Source organism: Bos taurus, chromosome 1, assembly GCF_002263795.3.
Source record: "Bos taurus isolate L1 Dominette 01449 registration number 42190680 breed Hereford chromosome 1, ARS-UCD2.0, whole genome shotgun sequence".
Lineage (NCBI taxonomy): Eukaryota > Metazoa > Chordata > Mammalia > Artiodactyla > Bovidae > Bos > Bos taurus.
Genome location: NC_037328.1, coordinates 110,331,394 through 110,343,931, shown reverse-complemented (window position 1 = coordinate 110,343,931; position 12,538 = coordinate 110,331,394). Strand labels below are relative to the sequence as shown.

Below are 12,538 nucleotides of genomic sequence, written 5' to 3'. Positions count from 1 at the left end.
CCAATCCCAGCTGAGAACTTGCTATTTTACAAATAAACCATGTTCCCTCTTCCTTTGCTTAAATGGTGGGTGTCCCAAGGAAGCTCTTATTAATTCTGTTGTCTAACTCTCCCTGAGTAATTTCATTTAATTCCACATCTTCAGTGACCATCTATATACATGATGAGCCCAAATTTTGACCTCCCAAACTCTTATTTCCAACTTGTAAGAACTTCCATGACTCACAATAGTCTCAAATTTTACATTTTTAAACTTAAATTTGAATGGTTCCCTTCCTTAAACTTGGCCCCTTTGTATTTCCTATCCTAGTGAGTTAGCAATAGAGTCAGGGTAGAATTCAGAGCATTAAGTACTTAACATCTTTTCTCCATGTTTCTATATTAGGCTGTGTTTAATAAATTTCAAGGAAAAAAATCTGTATGTGTATTACAAATTAGCTTTTGTATTAGTTATCTATTGCTATATGACAAATTACTGCACACACTTAATAGTTTAAAACAACACATATTTATTATCAAAAAGCTTCCATGGATCAGGAGTCCAAGCATGGTATAACTGGGTTCTCTGCTTAAGGTTTCACATATTTGCAATCAAGGTGTTGGTGGAGAATGGGCTCTTATCTGAGGCTCAGGATCCTTTTCCAAGCTGCTTACACTGCTTGTGGCAAAATTCATTTCCATGAAGCTGTAGAACTCATGGCAGCTTATTCAAGGTCAGTGGGAGAGAGAGAGTCTCTGACTTGTTCACCATATCAAAGGGCTTATCTGATTAGGCCAGGCCTACCCAAGACCATACACTCTCAGTTAACTCGGTCAGCTGATTAAGGACCTTCATTACATCTGAAACATTTCCTTCCTTTGCCATGTAATGCAACATAATCATGGGAGAGACTATCCTGTCCTGTTTGCCATATTCTATTAGTTAGAAGCTGTAGGTCCCACCACACTCAGGGGAAGAGATTTTACCAGGGTTTGGGTCATGAAAGCCATTCTAGAATTCTGCCTACCATGATTTAATTTTTTAAATTATGGGTAATGGCAAAAACAAATACATGTTTATAATTTTGAGGTATTAAAATATTGAATGAAAAGAAAGAAAGTATAGAATTTAAAATCTCAAATTTTAATAGAAATGGCATATATTTTGAAGATGGAGAAAATGGTCTTCTGTGTTTAATCCTAGCTTACTCTTACTGCCTTGGCAGGAGATATAGCCAAGTAACTAAACTTTAGATCATATTATATGAACCTAAAAGGAATAATCAGATAAGGAGTTATGAAGGACAGATATTTAATTATATAATTGGCTTAATTTGAGAACCATTTTACCAAGTATTAGCCTCCTTTGCATTAGGAGAGGATAAATGTAATTATATGTCTGTAAGTAAGTTGTATGGTTTCTTCAGTGTTTTTCAATTTGACTTTTCCTTGTAGGTTTTTTCCTTTTAATACTATTGACTACTTTTCATCAGAATTGCCTAATATTTCCTTAGGACAGGTAGTTCAGGTATCTTTTACAGTTGTTTTCTTATAATGTACAATGCCATAGGTACAGAAGTTTCTAGATCCCTTCTCTCCCCTTTCTGGCTCCATATCATCCATAACTCCTTTTCTTATATGCCTCACAAAGCTGTTCTGGAGTTAATGCCAATGCCATATGGATCTGAAGTGTACCAGGATCCTGCCACTTTTAGTCTTGCTTCCTGGAGAAAACTTTTCCATTGGTGTTTAGTAAAAGACAGCATGACTTGGTGAATTTATTTCTTTTTCTTGACATTGGCAATGATAATGCCATGTCCATTGTATACAACTGGTATGAGACTGGCTTGCAAATCCCTAGAGATACGTGGTTACTTCTCTACTTTCCCTCTCTTTTGCCTGGGCAACTGCCACATTGATGCACTGGAGCCACTCTTCTGCATTCTTCTCATTCTTGGCCTTGAAAACATAGGTTTTATTGTCCGTGAAAATTTCGAAAGCCCGGGGGAGAGAACGATCCCTGCGTTTCTTGGCCACAACTTTCACACTCTGTACTTTGCTGAGTTCTATCGGGGAGTCATCAGGATCATCTTTCTGAAATGCATGGGAAGGAAAGAACATGAGCTGGCTTCCAGAGTATAGAAAGATCTCTGGCTCCTGGAGAATTTTCCAAGAGGATCAGAATCTGTTCACTTCATGTGACTTGAGACCTTTGTTATTTTGGGTGCTAAGGCCTTGAATAGTCATGAAAACAACTGAAGAAGTGAGCAGCTGGTTTTTTGTTGTAGTATCTTAAGCTAGAACAAAATAGCCAATTTATAGAAAAGTATTATATGGTGGGACTGGGGACAATGTTTGATTCATATTTCTTTGACTGTAATGCCATTTTCTATTGATATTAACACTGTATTAATAGAGAAAATGAAGCTGTACAATTTGGGGTACTATTAACTAAGAAGTTGAGATAATTTTAGAGGCCTGAAATTGAATTTTTCTTTGTGTTACCTCTGAGAAAGAGGTGTTAATCGAATAAACAGGGCTCCAATGCTTAAGTAGGTTAAACTGTTTTTGAAACTTTCTCAATCTTTGAAAGCATTATTTGTCCACAAACATTAAGGGAAGGAATATTTAATGATGTTACGTTTTCTTTGCATTAAAGCAGGTACTTAAGAATCTAACACCAGAGTTGTCAGGCTGGGCTAGCATGAATTTTTTTTTTTTTTTTTAAAATCAGATAATTTTTAAAAGCAATTTCAAATCTTTAACATCCCTGAGTCCATTTTGTCTACTGGAGAATGTAGCTGTGGTTGAGAATCTTGCCAACCCTCCTTTCCCTACCTGCCCATTCATAATCACCCTTTTTTCACTTTGCAATGGAAAAACATCTTTTTCACTCATCCCAAACTTTCTATGGTGTATTGTCCACCTTGGAAAAATCTCAGGAGCATCAAACAAAAAGAGCAATTCAAAATATTGATGTCAGAAGAACAGAGCCCAGAAATAAACCCACACACCTCTGTCAATTAATCTTCAACAAAGGAGGCAAGAATATACAATGGGAAACAGATAGTCTCTTCAGCAAGTGGTGCTAGGAAAGTTGGACAGCTGCATGTAAATCAATGAAGTTAGAACACACCCTCTCACTATGCATAAAAATAAAATGGATTAAAGACTTGAACATAAGACATGACACCACAAAACTTCTACAAGAGATCATAGGCAAAGCATTCTTTGACATAAGTTGTACCAATATTTTCTTAGGTCAATCTCCCAAGGCAATAGAAATTAAAACAAAAATAAACAAATATGACCTAATTAAACTTACAAGCTTTTGCAAAGCAAATCGTAAACAAAATGAGAAGACAAGTTACAGGATGGGAGAAAATATTTGCAAATGATGCAACTGACAAGGGCTTAATTTCCAAAATAGCTCATACAAGTCAACAACAACAAAACAAACAATCCAAGTGAAAAATGGACAAAAAACCTAAATAGACATTTCTCCAAAGAAGACATACAGATGGCCACTAGGCACATGAAAAGATGCTTGACATTTCTAATTATTAAAAAACAGCAAATCAAAGCTACAATAAGGTACCATCTCACACCAGTTAGAATGGCCATCCTTAAAAAGTCTACAAATAAGAAAAGCTGGAGAGGGTTGTGGAGTAAAGGGAGACGTCCTGCCCTGTAGGTGCGAATGTAATTTGGTGCAGCCACTGTGGAAAACAGTATGGATGCACCTCAGAAAACAAAAAACAGAATTATCATATGACTCAGCAATCTCACTCTTGGGGGTAGAAACTATAACACAAAAACATACATGCACTCCTTTGTTCATAGCAGCACTATTCACAGTAGCCAAGATAGCCAAGGAAACAATGAAAATGCCCATCAACAGATGAATGGGTAAAGAAGATATGTTATATATGTACAATGGAATACTACTACTACTTCTACTACTAAGTTGCTTCAGTCGTGTCCGACCTTGTGCGACACCATAGATGGCAGCCCACCAGGCTCTCCTGTCCCTGGGATTCTCCAGGCAAGAACACTGGAGTGGGTTGCCATTTCCTTCTCCAATGCATGAAAGTGACAAGTGAAAGTGAAGGCACTCAGTCATGTCCGACTTTTAGCGACCCTATGGACTGCAGCCTACCAGGCTCCTCTGTCCATGGGATTTTCCAGGCAAGAGTACTGGAGTGGGTTGCCATTGCCTTCTCTGGAATGGAATACTACTCAGCCATAAAAAAGAACAAAATAATGCCATTTGCTGCAACATGGATGTAACTAGAGATTATCATACTAAGTGAAGTAAGTCTGAAATAGAAAGATATATACCATATGATACCACTTATATGTGTAATCTAATATCTACAAAACAGAAGCAGACTTATAGAGAACAGACCTATGGTTGTTAAAGGGGAGGGGTTAGAGGAGGGATGGAGTGGGAGATTGGGATTAACAGATGTAAGCTATTATATGTAGAACAGATAAATAACAAGGTCCTACTGTATAGCACAGAGGACTATCTTTGATATCCTATGATAAAACATTGTAGAAAAAGAATATTTAAAAAGAAGGTGTATATATATATATATATATATATGTATATAATAAATAAATGTGTAACTGAATCACTTTGAAATTAACACAACATTGTATATCAACTATACTTCAATTAAAAAAAATACTGATGTAAGGGAAGTGTCCTTCAACCAAGCATTAAAAAGCATTTAACTTTTAATGTTTAATAACTATTTATTACATTTAATATTATACTTATAGCTTTTCATAAGTAACATATTTTTGAAAGTTAATAAAAGATCTTAACACTTTGAGACTGATGGTCACAAGAAATTAAAATCACTAAATTTAAATATATATACATAGTTTTACTGCAGTCGAAAATGAAGGTGATCAGGATAAAAAGTTATAGGAATGGTAGAACAAAAATATGATTTCAAAGAAACAACCTGAACACATCAATTAAAGAAGAGCTAATTTGCATATTTTTTAAATGGATGGTGTTAGGTGTCAAATTGCAATGGTATTTTTTATTCTATTGGTTATATTTAAAGGAGAGATGTGGTTTTTAAATTTTAAAGTGACAATATTTACAATTCAATAGAAAGTATGGTTTGTGCAACTGTTTAAACTTATGATAAAAGTATTTACGTAAATTAAAATGCTACAAGGTGTTAGGCAGATTTTCAGAATTTTTTTAGGGGATATACAGAATAAAAAGTGAAGATATCTCTATAAGACAATAGCAATACTTTATTAGTTTAATTTGGTTTATAGTAAGTATCTGACAGCAATAAAATTATGTATTTTAAATTAGATTATAGTAGAAAATTGATACATATAGGAAGTGAACAAAAAAAAAAAAAAGGGTTACCAGTGGACAGTAAATCAACTAAGATAGAAACAGATAAGAAATCAAAGGAAACCATTACCTAGCTGTTTGGTGGAGATGAAGATCTTAGAAGGCAAAAGTGAAAAATAACACTATAAGCTTTTAGTTCTTACGTTAAAATGCACATTTTCCTCATTTACAAAAAAGGCCCTCTATGATGCGGTTGAAGCTGCAGCTGGATTGCTGACCACGGCAAGGTTACAGTGTCCCTAAGGATGAGAGGGGTTTTGGTGTGGTCTCTATGCTATATTATAGTATTTCCTAATATTTGAGCCAAATGGTCTGTCAGACTTCTGGAATGTCAAATCGTTATCTCCTGATAAAGATGTCAAATAAGTTAGCCAATCATAAAATAGCTTATTCTCTAAATTTTATTAAAGAGCTCTGAATCAAGAAGTATAAAGGTCAGTATTTGAGTTCAGGAAAAACACTCTTATGAACTAACTCTACTCTGTCCCAAGGGATCGGAAAAATCACTACATCTTAACTTCTATTCTGATTTCTTTAACAAAGATAGGAAGTTCAAATGGTCATTTTAAACACTTTAAAAATGCTTTAATGTGAACCTATGCTAAAAATAAAAGTTTCCTTACACCTCCAATAACTTTCCAAATTGAACACACCATTACATTTCTCATTCAAAAAGATCTTTAGCCACAGGAAAATCCATCTTTATATTTTATAAAACACACAGATGAAGAAAGTAACATGAGTTCAAAACAGGTGCCATCAAAATGTTCTTTTTCACTTAAAAAGTTAATGTGAAGCTTTATTAACTAAAAGAACACTGATCAGAATTCATCATAATACAGATACACCATATTTGATTTCTGCTGAGAAGTTCAAACAAATTTGGTAATGAGCATCCTAAAGACGCAGTGCATGTGCTCTTAGTGAAATGTAACTTTTTAGTAATTTAACACTCTCATCAATTAATCCAGACACACTTTGATTTGCTACTGACCCTGTATTTTATTTATTTATTTCTTTTGACCCTGTATTTTAGATGTACATGTGAAGCTTGATTGTGTTCTCATTTAAGAACATGCTTTGGTGTCACATTGCCTGAGTCTAACTCCAGTTTTACCTTTTCTCACCTTACGGGCTCTATCCTCAGACAAGCCCATCAGTCTCTTTGTGCCTCAGTTTGTCCATCTATAAAATGGCAATAACAATGGTGCTGATCTCAAAGAATTGTTCTGAAGATTGTGAGAGGTAATCCACTGTGGCACATGATAAGCACTGAGAAGTTATTATTATTATATCTTAAAATAGCCAAGAAATACATCAAGATTTCATGCTCCCTGATCATGAGTGAGAAGAGTTTAATGATAAATGTGATTTGGAAAGAAAGGGATAACTTTGCATTATTGATTGCAATATAATATCATTTCACAAGTTTCTCACTGAAAATTCAGAATACAGATATTTACTGAGCATCCTACTTCAGATTGAAAATTATATTAAATGAATATTTATGAATTCTTTCAGAGTTCTGTTCTATCCATTAACTGAATATTAAATGAAAGATAGTAATATTTTCCCCCCAAAAAACTGAGTTTGGTTGACTACATAAAAAGTACTTAAAATAAATCAAACCTTTTCTCCTTCTTCCCTGCCTACTATTCCCCTTCCTCAGGTCCCCACGTCCAAATATAGCCTTCAATCATAAAAGAAGTCAGAGTCAAAGCCACATATTTATGTAGGTGATCCACAAGGAAACAGAATGCACGATGTTCAAGTCAAGATTCCTGGGTAGGCCTTCTGTGGTTCATCTTCTAAAACTTAGGTTAACAAAAAAACCCTTCCATAATAAACTGAGAAGGACAGTGAACCAACTTATGTAGGAATGAACAGAACAGTCAAAAAGGCATGTATAATAAAAAGACACCGTAAAACTGTAAAATGGAGAAGGAAAAATTATTGGCCATTTTACTCCAGACAAAATGCCTATCAGGTTGGCAAAGATCAAGGCTTTAAAAACACAAGTGTAAAAGATGGCAGAGGGACTTACAGATTTTCCTTTTTGAAACAGAAGTTGATTTCCAGCCAGTGTAAAATAACGGGTTTTCCACCTTTTGATGAACTTCCATCTGACTTGTTTCTCTTTAAGTTTTCCTTCTATGAGGGGCTGGCCATCTTGATTTATAACTGTTAAAGGTAATAGAACAATCAAGCCATTTATTTTTCATTATTCATTTGGCAAGTGATCAAAAGTCAGAATTGTACAGTGAACCAAGTATAAAAGTATACTTGGAAAGTGGCTAAAAAATTATGAATTTGGTTAAGCTCTCCCCCTTTGTCCGTAAAAGAACGCACAGTTTAGATATGATAATGGGAAATGTTGAAAGCCCTCATTGAGATTTGCAAAAGGAATATAGTTCACAAAAAGAGCATTTGGTTAGCAGTTTTTTAAGGTTCATCCAGATACTCAGCATTGTTCTTCCTAACTCCTTTGTTTCATGGTATTTTGTTCACACAAACTTTTAGAAATATAGTTTTATAAACAATCACAAACCAAGTATATTTAGCTATTTGCCAGCAAAAGTCAATGTAGTGCAAATATGTGTTTTCATGAATCCTTAACAGCTGCAAAAACAAACTTACCCCACTCTTTTGAACATGATTTTTCCACTCTCTGGAACACACACTCTACCTCCACTCTTCACAGTTAAATCTTCACCTAGTTAAAAACTAATTATTTCATATTTCAACTCAAAACATTGCTTCCTCTGGGAGACTTCTCCCAAACCCAGACCCAACTGACTTTGTCTGCCATATATTCTCAGAGCATCTGGCATGTTTCTTTTCTCAGATATCATCATTCAAAGATGATTATTGGCATTTACCTGATTAATGTCTTTCTTTACCATTCAGCTGAAAGCTCAGTGAGGTCAGGGTCTTTGCTTTGTTCACTATTGTTACATCAGGCATATCTAGTATGAAGTGTGTAAATTTTTGTTGAATTAATGGATTCATTTCACACTGAAGTAGAGTACGTATGATAACACAGAACCATAGAGTTAGAAGATCGATTATGATGTCAGAAGTTTATATGTTGAACTGAATAATTTCATTTGTTTTACAAACTATGTAAGATTCACTCTTCCAATTCATGTAAAAGAATCTGATTTCTGAGGTGTATGACAATATTTATTTATTTACATTAATGTTTGATATTCATAGCACCTTGAAAGTAATGAAATTTGTTAATCACTGTTAAATTTGGACAGTAGCTCTTTGAACTTATAAACACAACCTGTCCTTCCCATCCATCATTTCTCTTTTCTAATGTAGGTTAAATAACTAGCTCAGATGGGGTATTTGTCCATCATGACAGCACTGTCAGGGTAAGAAATAATAAAATATATAGTTTTTATAAACAAATTCTATTAACCTGGCTTTTTTCCCTTCTTGTCTGATGACTAGTCAATTGGATCTTCCATTTTCAATCCCAAATTAAGGCTAGTAACAGAAACAATCAGAGAAGGCAATGGCACCCCACTCCAGCACTCTTGCCTGGAAAATCCCATGGGCAGAGGAGCCTGGTAGACTGCAGTCCATGGGGTCGCTAAGAGTCAGACAAGACTCAGCGACTTCACTTTCACTTTCATGCATTGGAGAAGGAAATGGCAACCCACTCCAGTGTTCTTGCCTGGAGAATCCCAGGGTTGGGGGAGCCTCGTGGGCTGCCGTCTATGGGGTCGCACAGAGTTGGACACGACTGAAGCGACTTAGCAGCAGCAGCAGCAACAGAAACAATATCTGAAATATATTGTTAGATAGTGGTAGTTTATAATGAAGAGAGTGAGTGACTTGGGGTTGGTGCAGATGCATGTAAGTGGTCAGGAAAGAGCTTGCACATTCGAGGTGGCATTTGATCTGAGGTTTCAATGATGAGAAATACCTACCATTTTCTAGTGTGCCCCATGGTGGCTAGACTGGGCATAGAGGAGAGTATGCAAAGCACTTGCTCAAGAATCATCGACAATCAATGTTAACAAAATGATCTGTGTTCTGCTAGCAATAATCTATTAAGAGCTTTCTTAAAGGGAGTATGCTCTTCGCAAATTTAAATTTTCCATAAACACAGTCCTTGCTTCCTTTATGCAGCAGGTAAAGCACTTGGGACACCGCATCTTCCCCAAGTGCTAGAGGTCTTGGGGAAGGTCTAGAGGTCCTAGAGGGCTGGGATTTAGGTAATATTTAAGCACATGGCTCCTTCTGAATCTGACACTGGGAATTAGCTACAAGAACTTCTCAATGTAGATCAAAATCTCAAGGCAGATGCAAATGCTTCACTTGAAGTGTATGTGACCAAAATAGTCGAAGGAACTGTTTGAGACATGAAGTGGCTGGGATAACATACCCACAGACCCACATGCCCATAATGATTGTGAGAGACTCCAGAGGAAATGAAAGGCTTACTGGAAAATGAAAGGATGAAGACTGATAGAGAAATGCTGCTGAGCAAAGAGGACTTCATTGTAGATTCTCACTTCCAGTGAAAGTGGATCCCAGGGAAAAGTCCATGGAAAAGATTTTAGGAAGGAAATTTCAGCAGCATTTTAAACTAGCTGCATGTTAGGACCTTAATTTAGGAATCAGAGTCAACTTCAGGTAATTCTTAAAAGTCAGGCTATTTGTACCTATAGGATTAATTTCAAAACAGTTTCAAAAGGCAAAAAAAGAGAAAAACTATTTCTGCCCCGCCCCCCCAGTGGCTATCCTAGGTTCTAAAAAAAAGTTTTTTAAAACAATTATGTCTGGCATAAGTGCATTACTGGCCATGCGTTCTTTTAATAGGTCTATTGCCCATTACACGTCCTGGTGAGCAATAATTCTCACATGATATTGCTGTCTCTTCATGGTCAAAATGAGGAATTAATTCTTTCTAAGGATGATCATATTCCACTTGAAAAATAACATGTCAAATGAGACTATGAGGAAATGATCATGTGCCTAAAACTATCTTGCTTGCATGTAATGCATATAGGATATTGAAATATTTTCTCACGTGCCAATTAACACATTATTTCATTCAAAGCATCAGTTTGGCTAAGACATTCTCTACCAACCAGCAACTGTTCCTTTTTAAAATTATCAGTTGGTTAAAAATAATTCAGTTTATGGAATATTTATTTATGAAATAAACTGAAAATAATTCAGTTTATGAAATATTAAACTGAATTCTCTAGTGTAATTGGAACCCATTCCATGTTTATCAACTTAAAAATCTGAGAATGCTAATACAAATGGTTATATATTCATTGTATTCCTTTTGTGGACCAAGACTTGACAACATTTATGTTGATAAAAGATGAAATTTGAAAATGTTAGTCTTACTCAATGAGAAGTTGGTGAATCATATCAGGCACAGATACCTTAGAGCAATAAAGAATATTCCTCTATTGATCTATCAGCCATATCCAGTCATCTCACACATAATTTTGAGCACATGGAAGCTATAAGGCACTGCGTTTGGATCTGAGGGGGTCATGAAGCCCAGCTCAGAGAGAGCTTGAGTTTATCATCTTGTGGTGAGATAAAGCATTTTACAAATTTGACAACTCAGTGTAGAGTTTGGGATATAGAAGCCAAGCATTACAGAACTCAAAGAAAGAAAATTCTACTTCTAGCTGGGAGAGAGTGACATGAGGGCTGGGTCCCTGCTGAAGAAGGGAGAGAGGAACTTGTGGGAGGAGTGCAGAGAAGGACTGGGGTAACAGGAATGACATGTCAGGGGAAATGTATGAAAGTAAAAAACCTAAAGAAGCTGGAAAAATCAATGAACCTCAAAAGCAAGTTTGTAAAGCAATCACTTTGGTCAAAGTCATGAGCTGAAGGTGGGGCGGGGGGTGGGGGGCGGTGCCTGTAGGCAATTGAAGATTTTTTTGGTGTAAGATCCAGGAAAGAGATTGGGTATCAGATAATCATAGGGGAGGTCATATTGGACTTTATTTGAAAGCTCTTCTGAATCCCCATTAGAAAAGATCTTGCTCTTCTTAAGGACTAATCAGGGGCCTAGAGCCTGTGAAGGTCCAGCCGGCACAGGCATGAAGCCTCCTGGTCACCAGATGGGATCAGCTGTGGAACAGGCATGGTCACAGCAGGAAACAGGGGCACCTCAAGCTGTTGTGACTGAAGGGACTTAATAAAGGGACTATTTACACAGATGTGGGCACGGTGTAGGAAAGGCACTGTAATGCTCTGGGGCCAGGAGCCAGGAGGAGGCTCAACACCCCTCTGGCTGAAGAGGAAGTTGAAGAGAACAGTTAGGGGCTGTATGCAAAGCACTGCCTGACTGTGGCTGTGGATGGAGGACACGGTCAACCTGCAGGGACCAAGCAGGGAGGGAGTCGGGAATAAATAAGCAGACCTCACTCTGCTCCCTCCCTCTGATCTCCTGCCAGAATGTAACTGAAAGCCAGAGGTAAGGAGACTGGAACCTCTGGAGAGGCACCTATTCTACACTGGGGGTAGGAAGCAGGAAAGCTGCCTGGAGTAATGTGTCTGAGCTGAATTCTGAAGGACAAATGGCAGTGATGAAGGTGAAGTGAAGAGGGATATTGTGAAAAAAGAAGAAGGAAAATAACCTGCAAAGGGCTGAGGCTGACAGAGTGGGCATGCAATGCATTCTAGAAACTATCACTTATTCTTAGTGATGAGAACCTGGTAGGATCGGCAAGCAAGAGATGAGGTGTGAGATTCAAGGAGAGACTAATCCTAAAAATCCCTGGACATCATGCAAAGTGAAAGCTAATGCTTTGTAATGAACATGATGAAAAATAAGAATTTCTGTAGTCATACAACTCAAGAGCACAAGAGTTTAGTAATTTAAGGTCTCCACCTTGCATTAAGGTTTATTGCAATTGTGACTATATCCTTGTGTGTGTGTGTGTGTATGCTCAGTTGTGTCTGACTCTTTGCAACTCCATGGACTGTAGCCTGCCAAGCTCCTCTGTCCATGGGATTTTTCAGCCAAGAATACTGGAGTGGGTTGCTATTTCCTACTCCAGGGGATCCTCCCAACTCAGAGATTGAACCATGTCTCTTGTGTCTGCTGCACTGGCAGGCACATTCTTTACCAACTGCTTCACCTGGTACAGACCTTAGCCAATTATAATTTAGTTAAACATAG

General features: G+C 36.9%; 1 protein-coding gene across 5 annotated transcripts in view; it reads right to left on the bottom strand.

Moving 5' to 3' along the window:
• Positions 1-488: 488 nt before the first annotated feature.
• The window catches only part of VEPH1 (ventricular zone expressed PH domain containing 1), a 276,866-nt gene continuing 264,816 nt past the window's right edge, over positions 489-12,538 (bottom strand). For 3 of the 5 annotated variants that reach the window (XM_059888800.1, XM_005201776.5, XM_059888798.1), the window contains exon 13: positions 6,345-7,548. In XM_059888800.1, the coding sequence (XP_059744783.1) occupies positions 7,169-7,548 (380 nt within the window). In that variant the 3' untranslated portion in view covers positions 6,345-7,168. Of the gene's footprint in view, positions 2,073-6,344; positions 7,549-12,538 lie in introns of those variants that run through there. The other 2 variants (XM_010801453.4, XM_010801452.4) reach the window with 1 other exon arrangement.